The sequence below is a fragment of the Lytechinus variegatus genome, chromosome 2 (genome assembly GCF_018143015.1).
Source record: "Lytechinus variegatus isolate NC3 chromosome 2, Lvar_3.0, whole genome shotgun sequence".
NCBI lineage: Eukaryota > Metazoa > Echinodermata > Echinoidea > Temnopleuroida > Toxopneustidae > Lytechinus > Lytechinus variegatus.
In genome coordinates this window covers 13558221-13573932 of record NC_054741.1, presented here as the reverse complement: position 1 = coordinate 13573932, position 15712 = coordinate 13558221, and the positions used below count along the sequence as shown (strand labels likewise).

The following is a 15712-nucleotide window of genomic DNA, read 5'->3' as shown; positions in this document are numbered from 1 at the left end:
GAAAATGCGGGACACAAAGCACATCAATGGTTCGCGCCACAGTCCCTACAAGGTCACGTAACATTCCTGACAGGCTTACTTATTGGCACGAAATAGTTCTCATACTGTTACACCATTCAATTCATCATATGCACTGGAGCAGAAAATCAAACTCTATGAATTGTCGTTCATTATAGCCAAACTGCTCATGCGTATTCCTTTTTTGGTGAGCAATTCTGAAATTTACAAAAGTATACATAACCTGATTGTGAGCTGCTCGTGAGCAAGTCATGAGCTAGTCGTGAACTAGTTGTGTACTAGTCGTGAACTATTAATGAAATGCCCTGGTGAGGTAGCACACAGTTTATGAATACTTCATGCCAATAATCCCCAAAATTTATCATGCCATGATTTTAGAAATGCTAAAAAAAATTCAGGACACTTAAAGCATTGTTCCGCACTGGCCCACACACTTCCTTGCATAGGACATCGTGGCCCGATTTGATGTGTTAATTAGTCGTAAACTATTCAGGCCCCAAAATCTTGTTTCTCTTTATTGAACAAAATATTCACAATCTATCTTTAGGTTATATATCGTCTTATTCTATTTAACATTGAGATGTTATTTTATTCAAAGAAAGCATTTGTAGACTACATTTTCTGAAACATTTAGAAACATACTGGTCAATGCATGTTGAATATAATAACGCACAATATTAAGAATGTTTTCTCTGCTGATATACAATAGATAGATGAGGCAAGTGTCCACTTGGAACAAATAGGCTACAATTGTCTCCTTTACAAACTCCTTAATTTACCTCACTTGACACTCCCTGTCACAAGTATCTTTCTGAAACAATATGCAACATTTCCATTTACCTTGTTATATAGTCCCCAATTTTACATGATATGGAAAATAGAAGATTTCACAGCATGTGTTGTAAAGCCTTGCCTGCATGGGAAATTGATGGTGTCTTTTAAAGATTTCTTGTTTTTGCAATTGCTCTATCATATGTTTTGTTCCTCTCAAGGAAGAGCACAGACTGATGTTAAGAAAAAAATAATTTTAATTTCAGAAAATGGGAAACCAAAGTCATTACATTATTAACAGTCACTGATTTCATATGTGAACTCAAAATCTTAGAAACATGTATATTATTTATTGACATCTGAATGTTCCATTATTTGAAATTAATTTAAAATCTTACAGCAAGCGTTGACAACACTATTCCTGTGGTGAGCAACTGCCCAAATCCTATCACCTTGAATGTTGGTGCCGGAGTGACTAGCGTCCCTGTGGTCTGGACCGAACCTACCGCTGTAGATGAAACCAGTGCTGTCACCGTCTCCCAGACTGCATCACCAGGAGACAGCTTCAGCCTTGGCGAGAACCTTGTCAGCTACACATTCACAGATGCTGCAGGAAACGATGCCTTCTGTATCTTTACTATAACCATTACAGGTGAGATCTGTGTCTTGTCCCTTACCGCTATTGCTACTATTGCAGAGGGGTCATTTTACCTGAATTTCTCTCTCTCTCTCAAGTTATACTGAGGGATTGCTGTAAATGGAGTCCATGCTGTACACAGGCTGTTGGGCAATTGTATTAGCGGTCAATTCTGAGACATGCATTAAAGGGGTACTCCAGGCTGAAAATAATAAAATTTGAACAGATAAAGGAAAAAAAGACAAACAAAACACTGAAAATTTGATGAAAATCGGACAACGGATATCAAAACTCTGGCATTTTAATGATTTTTCATTCTTCTGGTGAAACAGGTCCTGGCATGTCTTCATAAATATTAAATGAGCAAACTGATGATGTTTGTTCTTATGTATTATATTATATAGAATTAGGCTAATTAATTTTCCTTCGAGGACCAAAAAAAAATGGATTGACAAGTGATTTAGTGCATTAGACATTTAATTGCTGCAACTTATTTTTCGTAACAAGGGAGACACTTCATTTATACATGTATGAAAAAATTAAACAATTATAATTTCACACAAGAAAAATGAAAGTGGGGATGTGACATCATCAACCCACCAAATGAATATTAATGATGACGTGCATGTGTTTTCACAATATATTGCTAAACTTTAAAATTCAATAACTTTGCTATTTGTTATCAGATTTTGATGAAATTTTCAGCATTTTCCTCTGTGAATTTTACTCTTATTTATTCAGATATAAATATTGTCAGCCTGGAGTACCCCTATAATAGCATTGTAGTATGCTTGGAATTAATATTTGTTATAAAAAAAGGAAATTAAAAATGAGAATGAGCTACACTTCAGTCGAGAGACGTGGGCATTGATTTTAACATTACATGGTCGGGATTCCATCTGCAATATTATCCTATTGTTATCCTTACTTTTCTACTGAGGCTAATAACCCATTACTCTAATGGAATTCAAAGCTCAAATAAGTTTTCTTTACAGCAAGAGACCTATCACTTTCCTAATTGTGACACCCATTCCTGGTGGATTACAAGATAATGAACAGGGCCAGTATTAAATTCAATACTGAAGCCTGAAATTTTAAGTATTTAATTCAATATTTCAAAAGAGTGCAGTACATGAATTAAGATAATAATGAGCAATACATGCATTGCACATTATTTGGCTTAAGCTTAATGATGTCGCAAGGGTTATAAGTATTTTTCTAAAATTTGGCTTGATGAATTAAACTAGCCACATGTGAATACAAGTTTAACCATTTTCCTTAGCCAGGTAAAATGCTAAGTAAAATAAAATAACAATAAACAATACTGACATTTCCTTCTCTTGTTTCAGGACAAACTGTAGTAGATAACACACCACCTGTGATCAGTGGCTGTCCCAACGATATTGACCTCACCGTTCCTGCTGGAACCACTAGCATTCCATTGACCTGGACCGAGCCAACTGCAGTAGATGAAACCAGTGCAGTGACTAGAATTCAAACCGCAGCACCTGGAACTAGTTTTGCAGTGGGAACCTCAACAGATGTTACTTACACTTTTACTGATGCTTCTGGCAATTTTGATATCTGCACCTTCACTGTCACACTGACTGGTAAGTTGGTAGTTTTGATGTGAGGTTTGTACGAGGTATTGCGAAAATGAGAAGTTAGAAGTGTTGTTATCTTACAAACCTTTCACAAAACGAGGATGCTCTATAGATCAGTATTTCCATCAAGCTACTTAGATCCACTATGAGTAGCCAGGAAAAGAAGCCATCTCTCTTGCAGAGAACACCGACATTTGTCTTAATTCTGCAGATCTAGGGGGTGTTTTATCAATATTAGATTGGTGACCACTGTCAGGGCTGACTGAATTTGAGATTTGTACAGGCCTCTGGGGCTAATCCTATGAAACCGTGAGTTTGTGCTAACAACTTTCAGGAAACTGTCCCAATATCTGGAATTACTGCGTATAGTACTCTTGATTTTTTCAATTCTTTGGGATTTGAAAAATATGTGACTCGGCATACCGAAATGAGAGAGAAGTCGCAAATGAAAATTCCTAGAAATTCGACAAACTAATAAAAAAGTCAAAATTTTGAAGATTTTTTTTTTTTCATTTTTAGATTCTTCCATGTTTCATAATTACTGTGTGAAAAAAATGAGTGAATTTGATGACGGGAAAGTGATAAAAAAACAGTTTTTCTGCGAGTGTTTTTTTTCGGTCAGTTCGAAATTTTTTTATACTTGGCACGCTCGATTTCATCGAATTTCGCTTCATACTAAGCTCCGCCCCTAGCAACGTAACGCCATTGTTGATTGGCTATTCATTTAAACTCAAGTACAGCTGGCGGCGTCCGCCGACCGTCCGCTCGATCGATCGGTTCAATGAGCCTCAAAAGAAAGATCAAAAGCATCGCTTTCAATAGGTATTCTGAAATTGAAAAGGGGGCTTCTGAAAGTTAACAAACGGGATTCGAATTCTAAAGGGCTATTTTTGTAATAATGGTAGTTGGTACTAGGCGGGGGCGTTAGCGATAGATTGATAGGCCTACCTGATTTAGAGTGTATAGCTAGCTTGTCTCGCGAAAAAGGTCATGCGTAAACGCAAAGTGTTTATATAACACGGTTTGTTGGCGAGGATTAATTTCATAAAACATAACATGGACGTGATGAAGATTCTCTTATTATTTGCAAGTGATCGGGATGTTTCGATGAGAAAACTCTAATTTCAAAATAAAGGGTTTAAAATACATAAAAGTGTTGTATGTTCGCGAATGTGGGTTAATTGATCTGCAGTATATCATTAACAAAAGAAAAAAAGTTCATCATGAAAGCTTTGTGGGCTTTATTATTTCCAACTATTTTTGCCTTCAATTTTTTTATCATGTTTGAATGAACGATAGAGAAAGAAATAAATGTCAGAACTTCGACAACTGAGGCACGGATCCAGGGGATGGCACGTCCCCCCCCCCCCCCCCCGAGAAGAAAAAAAACAAAATTTGTAATGTAAAAATGCCATTGAAGCCGAGATGTACCCCTTTTTGAAATCGAAGACTTCTATTCTTTTTTTTTTTGCTTGTCAGTTTTTTGGCGGGTACGAAGTATTAAAAAAAAATATCCTTTTTTGGTAAATCCTGGATCCGCCCCTGACTTTGACCAATGAAATATGGGACCATGCAGTAGGCCTGCATTTTTAATTTTTGGATAATGGTATACGGGACTTACGATATTGATTGAAAATATTAGTCATTTAAAATACACCTATTGAAATTATCATTTCCTAAAAGTCATTGTCATGTTGTCCCATTCGACTTTGCCCAGATCTATTCTCTCTTTCCCTCTCTGTTATTCTCTTACCTTCTTCTTTCGTCTTTCTTGTGTTTTATTTTTTCCTTTCTACTGCTCCCCCTTTTCGTTCGCAATTTTCTTTCAGATCAGTCGGTCTCTTCTTTCTAAATCTCCCCCCCCCTTATTCTTCCTCAACCCCTTTCTCTTCTTTAATCTTATTCGTTAATTCCTCTTCTGTTTTCCGTTCTTTTCCCCTTTCGATCTCTTTTTTTTCTATGTCGATTATTTTCTCCTCTTTTTTCTTCTCTCTGCCCTTTCTTCACCCTCCACCTTTCCCCCCTAATTTCACCTTTTCTTTTTCGTTTCACATAATTCTGTTTTTCGTTCTTCTCTCTTTTTGCCGGTTTTTCTTTCTTCTTTCCTTCCGTCTTTTCTCCCTCCCTCACCCATCGCCTCATTCCTCTTCCTTTTATCTTCGTTCCTCCTTAATAATTTATAATATTATTTTTGTTTTCGTTCTCCCTCTCACCTGCTCATCCCCACGATCTTATTCCTGCCCCTCCATTTCTATTTTCTTCCTCTTTACCTCTTTTCTTCCCCCTTTCCGTCTTTCTCTTTCTTGCTCATCCGAACGTCTTATTCCTCTTCTTTTCCCCTCTTATTTTTTGTTGTTCTATATCCTTCTTCTCCCCGTTCGATCTTCTATTTTTTTATATATATATCACAGCCGTTCTTTATTCTTCCTTGCCACATCCATCGTCTTTTCCTCCACGCCCTTTTTCTTCTTGTTCTTATCTTTGTTTTATCCTCTTCATATTTCGGTTTATCGTTCTTTCCCAGTTTGATCTTCTCTTTTGTGTGTGTAAGCAATTTCGTATGCCAATTTCTACCCCCAAATGCCATCACAAACGTGTTCTGTACGTGCAGCCCATTTCACACCCGAGAATTAAGGGCCCGTTTTTATTCCGTTAAAGGGACCCCTTTGCTTTCTGATATAGGTGACCTTTCTCTTATCAGTGCCCCTTTTACCCAAATAAAGTGCCCCTTACCAACACGCTGTGCCTCTTTCACCTGGGAAGGACAAGTTTTGTCACGGTGTATAACGAGTGCCCCTTTTAAACAAGAAATAAAGCAATATTCTGAGGGAAAAAAATAATCATACGTGCATTAATAAGTTTCATGAGTCAGGTGAGTGGGTAGATGAGTACAGATGGGGGATTATCAGCCCCACAAAAAAAAACAACAACAACAAAAATCACAAGCAAGAAAAAAGAAAGAATAAGAGAAGGAAAGAGAGATATGACATTATTCTGAATAGGCCTATGTAAAAATCTAACACAAATTGGATTTTCGTTAGAAAAAAAGTTGATATTTGCTCGCTCGCAGCGTCGATACTACAGCCAATTAAAAAAAAAAATTCGCTCACCACACTACTGTAGATGCCTTTCTTTAAAAAAAAAAAAGATTTAGTTCCCTTTTAACGAGAAGGTGCCATTTTTCCTAGTGCCCCCCCCTCCCTTCAAATTCGCTCCAACGCCCCTGAAGTAAAGTGCTTCAAAGGGCTTGTCATTATAATTTTTTATCTACATAAAATCAAAAGCAATAGAACGGGCTGTGACAGAGAAATAAAAACAAAGGATCCCCCTTATCCTTTCATTCCCGCCCGTGCTTTAAAGAGATTTTAATGTGTGTGCCTTTTAATTATCTTATTTTATCCAAGAGTTTATATGCTAACTAAGATTTCGCCGGTTTGACGGTTAGTAATGGCGAAATGAAAGCCAAGCACAAGAACTGTGAATTGTTTCTGTAGAAGGATCACAGGAGATCAGCGCTTTGTAACTTTGGAAAAAGCTCTTAACAAGAAGTAATTATCATTATTAACCCAAGCTCACAACCCGTAGTTTGGGCGGCCAGAACCCTGTAACACAAAGGCTAACGATCAATTGTGAATACGAAAGTACAATTGGTTGGTGCCGTAATCACCTTTACAGTATAAACAGACCGCGCCGGCGCTGGGCGGCCGGCCGTCGGATCGACCGTTGTCTGGATTTTGTATGTTACTCGCGGGCTACGTCCGGGCTTTTGTTATTTCAAAACGTGCTAAGTGTCGATCATCAACTCAGAAATGGCGTGTTCAGTGCGATATCAAAAGTCGAGACTGCATTTAAAGACGGATTATTGTAGCTTTTTAATCAGTTCTCGCACAGTTATCATCGTATGCATACAATATTATTCGTCTTCGTTCAAACCGAGTTATTCAACAAGCAATTCCGTGTTTCGCCTTCGCTTCGGTACACTGGGACAAGGAATAAGCGAAAAACGGGGGTGGAGAATGATGGGAAAGATAGAATCACTTTAACCTTTTTTCATTATACCTTTCTGTATTTTGTTCTAATTTTGAATAATTTCAATGCTGTATACCCCCCCCCCATAATGGGTACGATATTGAACCCATTTATTGAACAAATTATTCGCGTTTTTACTCACACTGTCTCAATCTAACTTAAATATTAATAAAACATGAGCACATAAGTAAAGGTGAGGTACGAATTATTTTGAAGGCCCATCTTCCATTTTACAAGGGATATTTTTTAGAACATGCGGTTAAAGTTTAGGTCATAATGACACGCTTGATAGACTACATGTCACGAGTCCGGGTAAGAGTAAACGCCATCGACATTCAAACAAGCCGATGGCACAATCCCTCCTCCATGGTTTTAGGTCCAACTTTTTAACCCCGCCTTTTATTTCATTAATAAGGGAGATCATGGCATTCTTTTTTTCTTTCACGAAGATTATTATAAAACCCCGGTTTAACCAATGATGTGTACGTAGGCGATAATTGATTGACGTGGAACGTTGTTTCGTCTTGCAGTCGCACGTGACTAGCAAGTTGACTATTGTTCTCAATGCAGCCTCCTCATTGGTTAATCGTTTCGCCTTTTTTGGCACGCGGTTACTAGGGCCTTTCGGTTAGCTCGGCGGTGGCAAAATATATTTTTTTCATGGAGCAGGGTCAAAACGGAAGTCAAACTTCGAAGGCGTTTTTCTCTTGATTTTTATTTTCAAGAGCCCAATTCTTCCTCCATTCTAAAGCTAATATCTCCACTAATATTTACTCCTAAGGGTCGAGTGATATATCAAATTAAAGGTAAAGAAACGGGGAATAATAATCACTAAAAAAGTTGGATTTGAAAAATTCCGACTTGTCTCTCATTTCGGTATGCCGAGTCACATATAATGATTCTATCCATCACAGCTTCCAGTGTTGACCAGACCCCTCCAGTCATCAGTGGATGTCCTCCTGGTATCACAGTTACTGTACAAGCAGGAGTCTCCAGCACTGCTGTGTCCTGGGTTCCACCAACAGCAACTGATGAAGTTTCTGCTGTGACCTTCACAACGACAAATGCCCCTGGAAGCCTCTTTGGTCTCGGAAGTACTCAGGTCACCTATACATTCACAGATCAAGCAGGAAATGATGCTTTCTGCATATTCAATGTCATTGTTGGTAAGTCCCACTTGACCTGCACCATATTTCCAGAATTTTGTTATCCTTTTATTGTCTGAATATCTTGACCCATATCAGGAATGAGGCATCTGAATGAAATTCTGGCCGCACCTTCCAGCAAGTATTCCACAAGTATTTTTTCATCTCTAATCCTGTATAGACTAACAATTCAGAATGTGGCAGTGTTGCTGTGAAAGATGCTTTGTAAAGATTCCTGCTTGAAGTTGCAACACAGAGTTTTGTTTAGGTTCCTAATGACAGGGTGGCCGACTTTAAAACTGCAGTTGAGAAAAATACACATTTCGAAAAAATTAAATTAAAATTTCTTTGTGTTTTTATTTGAAGTGTCATTATTTATTTTTCTTTCTAGCTGGAATAGGTAATTGATATGAGAAAGTCCTGCCTTTTATCTGTCGCTCTTCTCTGAATATGGATATTTTCCATTGAATCTCCCGTTTTCCGATCAGTGAAACAAATGACCACATTGAAATTAACAAGCATGTACTACATGTATATATCACCTCAAATGTGATTGTTGATAATTAAAAAAATGTAACTTTCGCATGATGTTCTCCCTTTTGGAGCCAATATGAGGTCATTCAGAGAGTATTTGTTACTTTGGGGCATTTTTCAACTTTCTGATGGACTTAACAAAATATATAAACCCCCAAAGTATGTGTTTCCACCACCTCCCCAGAATTCAAGCTGCACTTTAAAATGTTCTTTTCTACTACTAGCATCTGCTAACACTCCACCCACAATAACGGGATGTCCGAGTGATATCATTGAAACTATACCTGAAGGCATGTCCAGCGTGCCGGTCATGTGGATTGAGCCTACCGCCATTGATCCAGCAGGTGGTGTGGTCATGGTAGTTTCAACAGCCACACCTGGAACCGTTTTCTCGATTGGGGTCACCCCTGTTACTTATTCCTTCACTAGTAGTTCTGGCACTTCCGCACAGTGCACATTTAATGTTGTTGTTTGTGAGTATAACCTGTCTGACTCTTTCCTTTTCTCATCCTGTACTTATATGAGACATTCAAAAATGCTTTGTACAAATGAAGTGTTCCTTGTTGGATTACTTGGAAAATATGCTTGCCCATGGTCAACAAACCTAAAGCTTGAGTACATTAATAATAGTTTTAGTTAAGTATAATGGCTTTACTGATTTTAATGTTGGATGAAGTCCATGGATGTATGATCATTTTCCATTTAGTATAAAGAAACAATTACAACAACCTTAAAAAAAATCGGGAAACTCCATTTTCTTGTCATCTTCATATGGTTCTAATTCATGTCTCAAACAGGGTTTCATTGGTATCTTTTCTACCTTTCTTCCATCTTTCAATATTCAAAACATCTTTATTTTTTACATTTTTGTGATTCTTCTCCCCCAAATTTATACTCTACATGTAGTGTCTATAACACAGTCTGCTTGTTTTCCTAGTTCCAACTGTGCATCTGAACCAGATCATGAACTTCATTATTCATTATTTTTTTCATTTAATTAAAATCATGTTTATCCACCCCTTTATTTCCTGTTATTGTATTATTTCCTTTGGGTCTGTATTGCAGATGCCATCATTATCATGGTCTGACACTTTGGTAGTGTGTGTAAGGTATATGTAACTTCATTTGCAGTTCCACAGGATACCATCTTACCACCTCTATTCTTCAACAGATCTATTTGATGAAATAATAACTACATGTACAGTGCTTCATCTGTATGGTTGCACAGAATGCATGGCTTGTTGATCATTGCCAAAAATTATCTAGACAGTGTCAATCAAATTACAAAGATCATCATTAAAGAAGTATAAGGTTATTGAATTATGTAGAATTTACTAGCTGTACACAGTCACCCATTTTACCAGTCATGTTTAGGCACAATTGATCAATAACGATCAGTTCTTTCAGCATACTTAGAAGAGGTTTGAAAAAAATTAGGGGAGGCATTGCAATGCTGTTAGATCATAGGTGAAAATCATCCAGAATTTATCTGTCATTCACTATCGCCAGTATATGTACCATCATCATAGTACAATTTAGTGTCATGATTTCACAGTAGTTTCAGTTCCATTGGTTGCCTACTGGAATTAGGTAGCAATTCCTGTACGGAGCCTACAGGAATAACAGAATTCAGTGGCTAACTGGTTAGAGCAATAAATTAGAGATGTTAAACATCTAGATTTGCACACTTACTGTTACCAATATTTCATCTTATTATGTCAAATATTGGGAAATAATTTCAACTATTCAATAAATAGAGAGTCTATTTTTTTATTTATTTCATTTTGATTTCTGTACATTATCCAATATGCATATGAGCATTGATGACTCTTTCATTGATAGTATTTAAGACAATTAAAAACAAACCAGGAATTCACCTGTTTCATAACATTCTTGTTTCTAGCAACCTCTACCACGGACAACACTGATCCTGTCATCACGGGCTGCCCTGAAGATATTACCATCACAGACATCGGGCTTGATGGGACACAGGTAGCAACATGGGTGGAGCCATCTGCCACTGATAACTCCGCTGTGACTGTAACAAGGACTAATTCACCAGGGGATGCCTTTGTGCTTGGAACAACCACTGTGACCTACACCTTCACCGACACCAGCAACAATTTTGCCATCTGTGCATTTGATGTGACTGTCACAGGTTTGTAAGCTTTGGAACTTCCTGTCTAACTGCGGTCACCCCCTTTCCATATTTTTGTGTTGTCATACTGCACTCTGCTACGTTGTAATATTAACTACTTTTTTTTTTTTTAATGGTAATCCCAAAAAGGATGTACACCCTACCCTGCATAGATCACTTCGGTTTTGGTGTTTTACATTAATGCTAAAAAATTATCATGGTTTGAGCTGTTTGTGAAGTAAAATATGAGTATTGACTGATGGGAGTTTGATATATAAAGGGTAATTATTGTATGCAATTGTCTATTAGCTTGTTTTGTTTTGTTCATTAGCTTGGTCTGTCCGTCCCCCCACTTGGATTCCGTGCAATAATTTGAAAAATATTTAATGGATTAAAAAAAAAATTGGTATGTAGGTAGATGACACCAAAATACAGACTATGTGTGAATGAGGAGTCAGCAGTTCAAAGGTCACAGCTCATTATATATGCAAGTTGGTTCAAAGGTCTTAATTTGTTGAATATATATATATATGCATATTGATTTCTACATGATATTAAGTTCAATCATATTGAATGAATTTCAGATCGTGTTAACCGGGGGCATCTGTGTCTTTTGGACACATCAAATTTCTCATCAGATCTGACTGTAGGATTTATTGCCAAAGCCTTTTAAAATTAATTAGAGTCATCAAAAACCTGTCCACCATAGCCATAATAATGTTCCCTATCCATGCCAAATAAAGTAACATAACTACTGAAATAGCTTTGATGAACTATAAAAATGTGGTACAAAAGTTGGATTTAGAAAAAAAAATGCTCTGTTGTGTGTAGACTAGCTAATTTCCTTTTGTCTCAGTGAACTGGCATGGAATCATTGACTTTCTGTACCAAACACTGGGCTGGGTATTTTCCACATTACACTTATCCATATTTTCGAAATTGTTTTAGATTATTCCTTAAGGTTTTTGTGATGCCTTTACTAGCATTCCTCAAAAATTCACATTGCTCTTTGATTGGTGTGTACTGAAATCTGGCCTAGAGAGAACTAAACATATTTGAGAGAAAGAAATTTTTCTATGATCACTTTTTTAAAACAGTTGAAAAGTATTCTTCATTACAGGCTTCTACAATATTTAAGAATAAACAAATGCCATCCCTGAATTCTTTCCATTAATACATTTAGCAGTTGGTTAATGTGCCTGTACTGTACATGGTGGTCATTTGTGTGTAACTTTTCATTCTAAATCCCACTTCACTCTATAATGCCTATTCTATTTTCTATGAGCAATAGGCAAAATCCTTTAAAATTATTGGATGTTAGATATGGTTCAATACCTGCAACAAATGCGACATGTTTGGTGGTGTTTTTTGTTAACCTTTTTTTATGTTTTGTCTATGATTAATTACAAAAGAATGGTTTATGAACCCCTTTGTATTCATTGGCTATCTCTAGATCTTTACTTTGTTTTTTATCACATTATATTTTCATGTTCTTCCATACCCATTCCAGAAAATACACCTTGTGACAGCAACCCTTGTCCGGTAGATGAACAATGCTTCTACAGTGCTGACACGTACCTCTGCTTACCACAAGGTGCGCTGTTGATACGATAGTACCAAAATTGTAAAATAATAAAACCCAAAACTGGTTGAAATGCAGTCTTTATTGCAGGTTGCTTGAATGTGGGTGCAGTGCTTCCCTATCCCTTCAGTTCTTTTTTCCACTTAAGTTTTCTCTTTAAATTCTGATTTGTTTTCTTTGAAGCACATTTATTATCAGATTCTTCAAAAAACATTGCTAGTTTGTGTTTACCAGTACTTTCATAAGATTTCGTTTTTCCTGACACTTGAAACAAGTAGTGTTTTTCTGATAGTCTGTCAGTTGTGTATTTTCTTCAGACTGGCATCTTTCTATTTACTAGGAATCTGATTCAAAATGACATTTGTAATCCAGCAAATTACATCTGCTGTGTCAAAAACAGTATCCAATTTTTTCATATAACTGTCTAGATGACATTTCAATTTTATATCACATACTGCTTGCCCGGTGTTCAAATAGTTATGTGCTTCACAAATGTCTTTAAATGAGCATAGCAATCATTTTTTCATTTCTTTTGTTTGATATGTTAAATACAGCATTTTCTCACTTTTCATTTCCGTGTCTCCTTTTTTCTCTCTCCCCTTCCTATCTGACAGCTCTCAGTATGTACCTGTTTTTTCCGTATTTTTATATATATTCCCTTCCATCATTTAATTAAAGATAACATAAAGAAAACCCTGTGGTGGTGGAAAATCATTATTTGGAAAAGGGATGATATTCAAAATGTTAAGGTTAAATTAGCACAAGCTCTGCAAATTATACATGTATCACTGGTAGAGCCCAACTAACAATATAGTCAACAACAATCTGAAGCATGTAAAATAGGAACAGTTTATTTCAAAGCGATATGAACTGTTAATTGCCCATACAAGCACTCTGCAATAAGAATACTGCACTAAACAAACAAAAAGGTTTAAGTATTTTCAGAGGAAATGTTTTGAGAAATATTAGATGAAATGTATATATTTGTCTTGCAGTGCATGCGTCAAAAAGCGATCTTACTCTGATATTGTTGTTTATAAGCATATGATAATAATTTCAACTTTTGTTTTTAATTGCATTTTATGGTTGTGATTGAAAACAATCACAATCCTCTAATCAAGCAACAAAAAGGAATGCATGATTCAGATTCAGGAGCAATAAATCCCTCATCATCCCTGTTAGTATGATGCTCACCTCCCAATATTTTCCTTTCATAAATGTACTAAAGTACTCAATTCAGTCACACATGTACTTTGGGATGCCTTCAATACATCATGCACAATTTTCTAAGTCGTTCATCTCTTTTCCTGCTTATTCTGCATTCTTGAACTTTTTTGTCCAATTTCTCTACTTTCCGTGTCTTCATATGTTGTGATATTGCTGTTTCAATTCATTCCCTTCTACCTTCTACAAAGTTTGAGTTTGATATTAGGCCTTTCTGCACCCCAGTTGTTAACTGTTTCTAATCTACCAGAAGACTGCATTTCATTTCACTTTTCTTTGGATATGTATATGAAATTCAATTTGCGATTTCATTAGAGATATAGTATGTAAAAATCATTTTGAATTTTAGTTAGAAAACATTGCATTCCATCATCTTTGTAAATTAACTCATTGAAGATGGTTATGTTGATCCTAATTATTCACATGCTGATGAAATGGATGTCTTTTTTTCCTGTAGACTAAGTCGTACAATGAATGTTAAATCTTAGGCTTAGTTATATATATATTGAAAAATTTGCTTTATATTTTCTCAAATTCCAAAGTCATATTATGTTCTTTTAAAGTGACATCTAGAAGTGGGAAACCTAAAGCAATTATGAAACAGGAGTAAATTTATTTCTTGTTTTTTGTTTCTACAGCTGTTGGCAGAAGGCGTAGGGAGGCAGAGGATATTTCTATGACTGGTAAGTGTTGATGTAGTTCTAGGCCCTTTTTTATCAAACATGTCATTAATGGAATTTTACAAGCTACTGAAATCCTGCCATGTGATTGGTTAAGAGGAAAGTAGTCATTGATTTCCACAAATAGTTATAGAAAGCAAGTTTTTTTAATGGGGGCCCTGGTACATTTTTAATGATGGATGAATAATTGTTAATTATTGTTAATTATTAAAAAGTAGCAGTTTCTCTCTCTGGTAAGACTCTGGGTTTTTTACACCTTATGCTTTAATCATTGCAGTATTTCAATCAAGGGACTTTACTCAACTGTCTGTTTGTGCTCTTTATCTTTTAATATGAATGCAGATAAAATATTTTTTGATCAATGCAAACAGACTTTTTTTAATGTGATGCTTATGATAGAAATATTTCAATGAGAAAAATGTTGTGTACATTTCACAAGTAAGTGCATTGGTTTGCTATTCAAATTATACAAACCATTAATTACAACAAATATAATCATGTATATGTATTAAGACTTTCTTGGAACTTTCATACATTTACCCTCCAACATTGCATGCAATTCTGTCCTGATGACATTATTGGCAATGTGAACTTGATGAAATTGAAATGAAAATAAAATTCTATATCAAATATTTAATTTCAGGAGATTGCCCTTGCCTGAATGATGGTGTATGTAAGAGGGATCACAATGATAACAACAGATGTTTCTGTAAACCAGGATTTTATGGACCTATCTGTGAGAATGGTGAGTTCTGTTAGTTACAATTTGTGGAACATACAGAGATAGATTAGAAGAGGGAGATAGTATTTGATAGTTGTAGTAATGATTGTGGCAGTGATGATGAGAAGGGTAGGGAAACTGAAAGGGATGAGGATGTCAGTGATGATTAAGATGACTGTGACTAAACATGTGGATGAAGGTGTGGGTGATGTGGGTGAGGAGGAGGGTATTGATGAGTGTGGAGGATATGTGTGAAGGTGTGGGTGACGATGTGGGTGAGGAGGAGGGTTTTGATGAGTGTGGAGGATATGTGTAAAGGTGTGGGTGATGATGAAGGTGAGGAGGAGGGTATTTGTGAGTGTGGAGGATATGTGTGAAGGTGTGGGTGAGGAGGGTTTTGATGAGTGTGGAGGATATGTGTGAAGGTGTGGGTTAGGAGGAGGGTATTTGTGAGTGTGGAGGATATGTGTGAAGGTGTGGGTGACGATGTGGGTGAGGAGGAGGGTTTTGATGAGTGTGGAGGATATGTGTGAAGGTGTGGGTTAGGAGGAGGGTATTTGTGAGTGTGGAGGATATGTGTGAAGGTGTGGGTGATGATGTGGGTGAGGAGGAGGGTTTTGATGAGTGTGG

At 36.6% G+C, this 15712-nt stretch overlaps 1 protein-coding gene across 1 annotated transcript in view; it reads left to right on the top strand.

The window, feature by feature from the left end:
• The window catches only part of LOC121407376 (mucin-17-like), a 91427-nt gene that overhangs the window by 72564 nt on the left and 3151 nt on the right, over positions 1-15712 (top strand). Inside the window, 8 exon segments of the mRNA XM_041598426.1 lie at positions 1190-1441; positions 2776-3036; positions 7974-8225; positions 8963-9211; positions 10642-10896; positions 12386-12469; positions 14320-14364; positions 15005-15106. Coding sequence (XP_041454360.1) covers positions 1190-1441; positions 2776-3036; positions 7974-8225; positions 8963-9211; positions 10642-10896; positions 12386-12469; positions 14320-14364; positions 15005-15106 — 1500 coding nt within the window.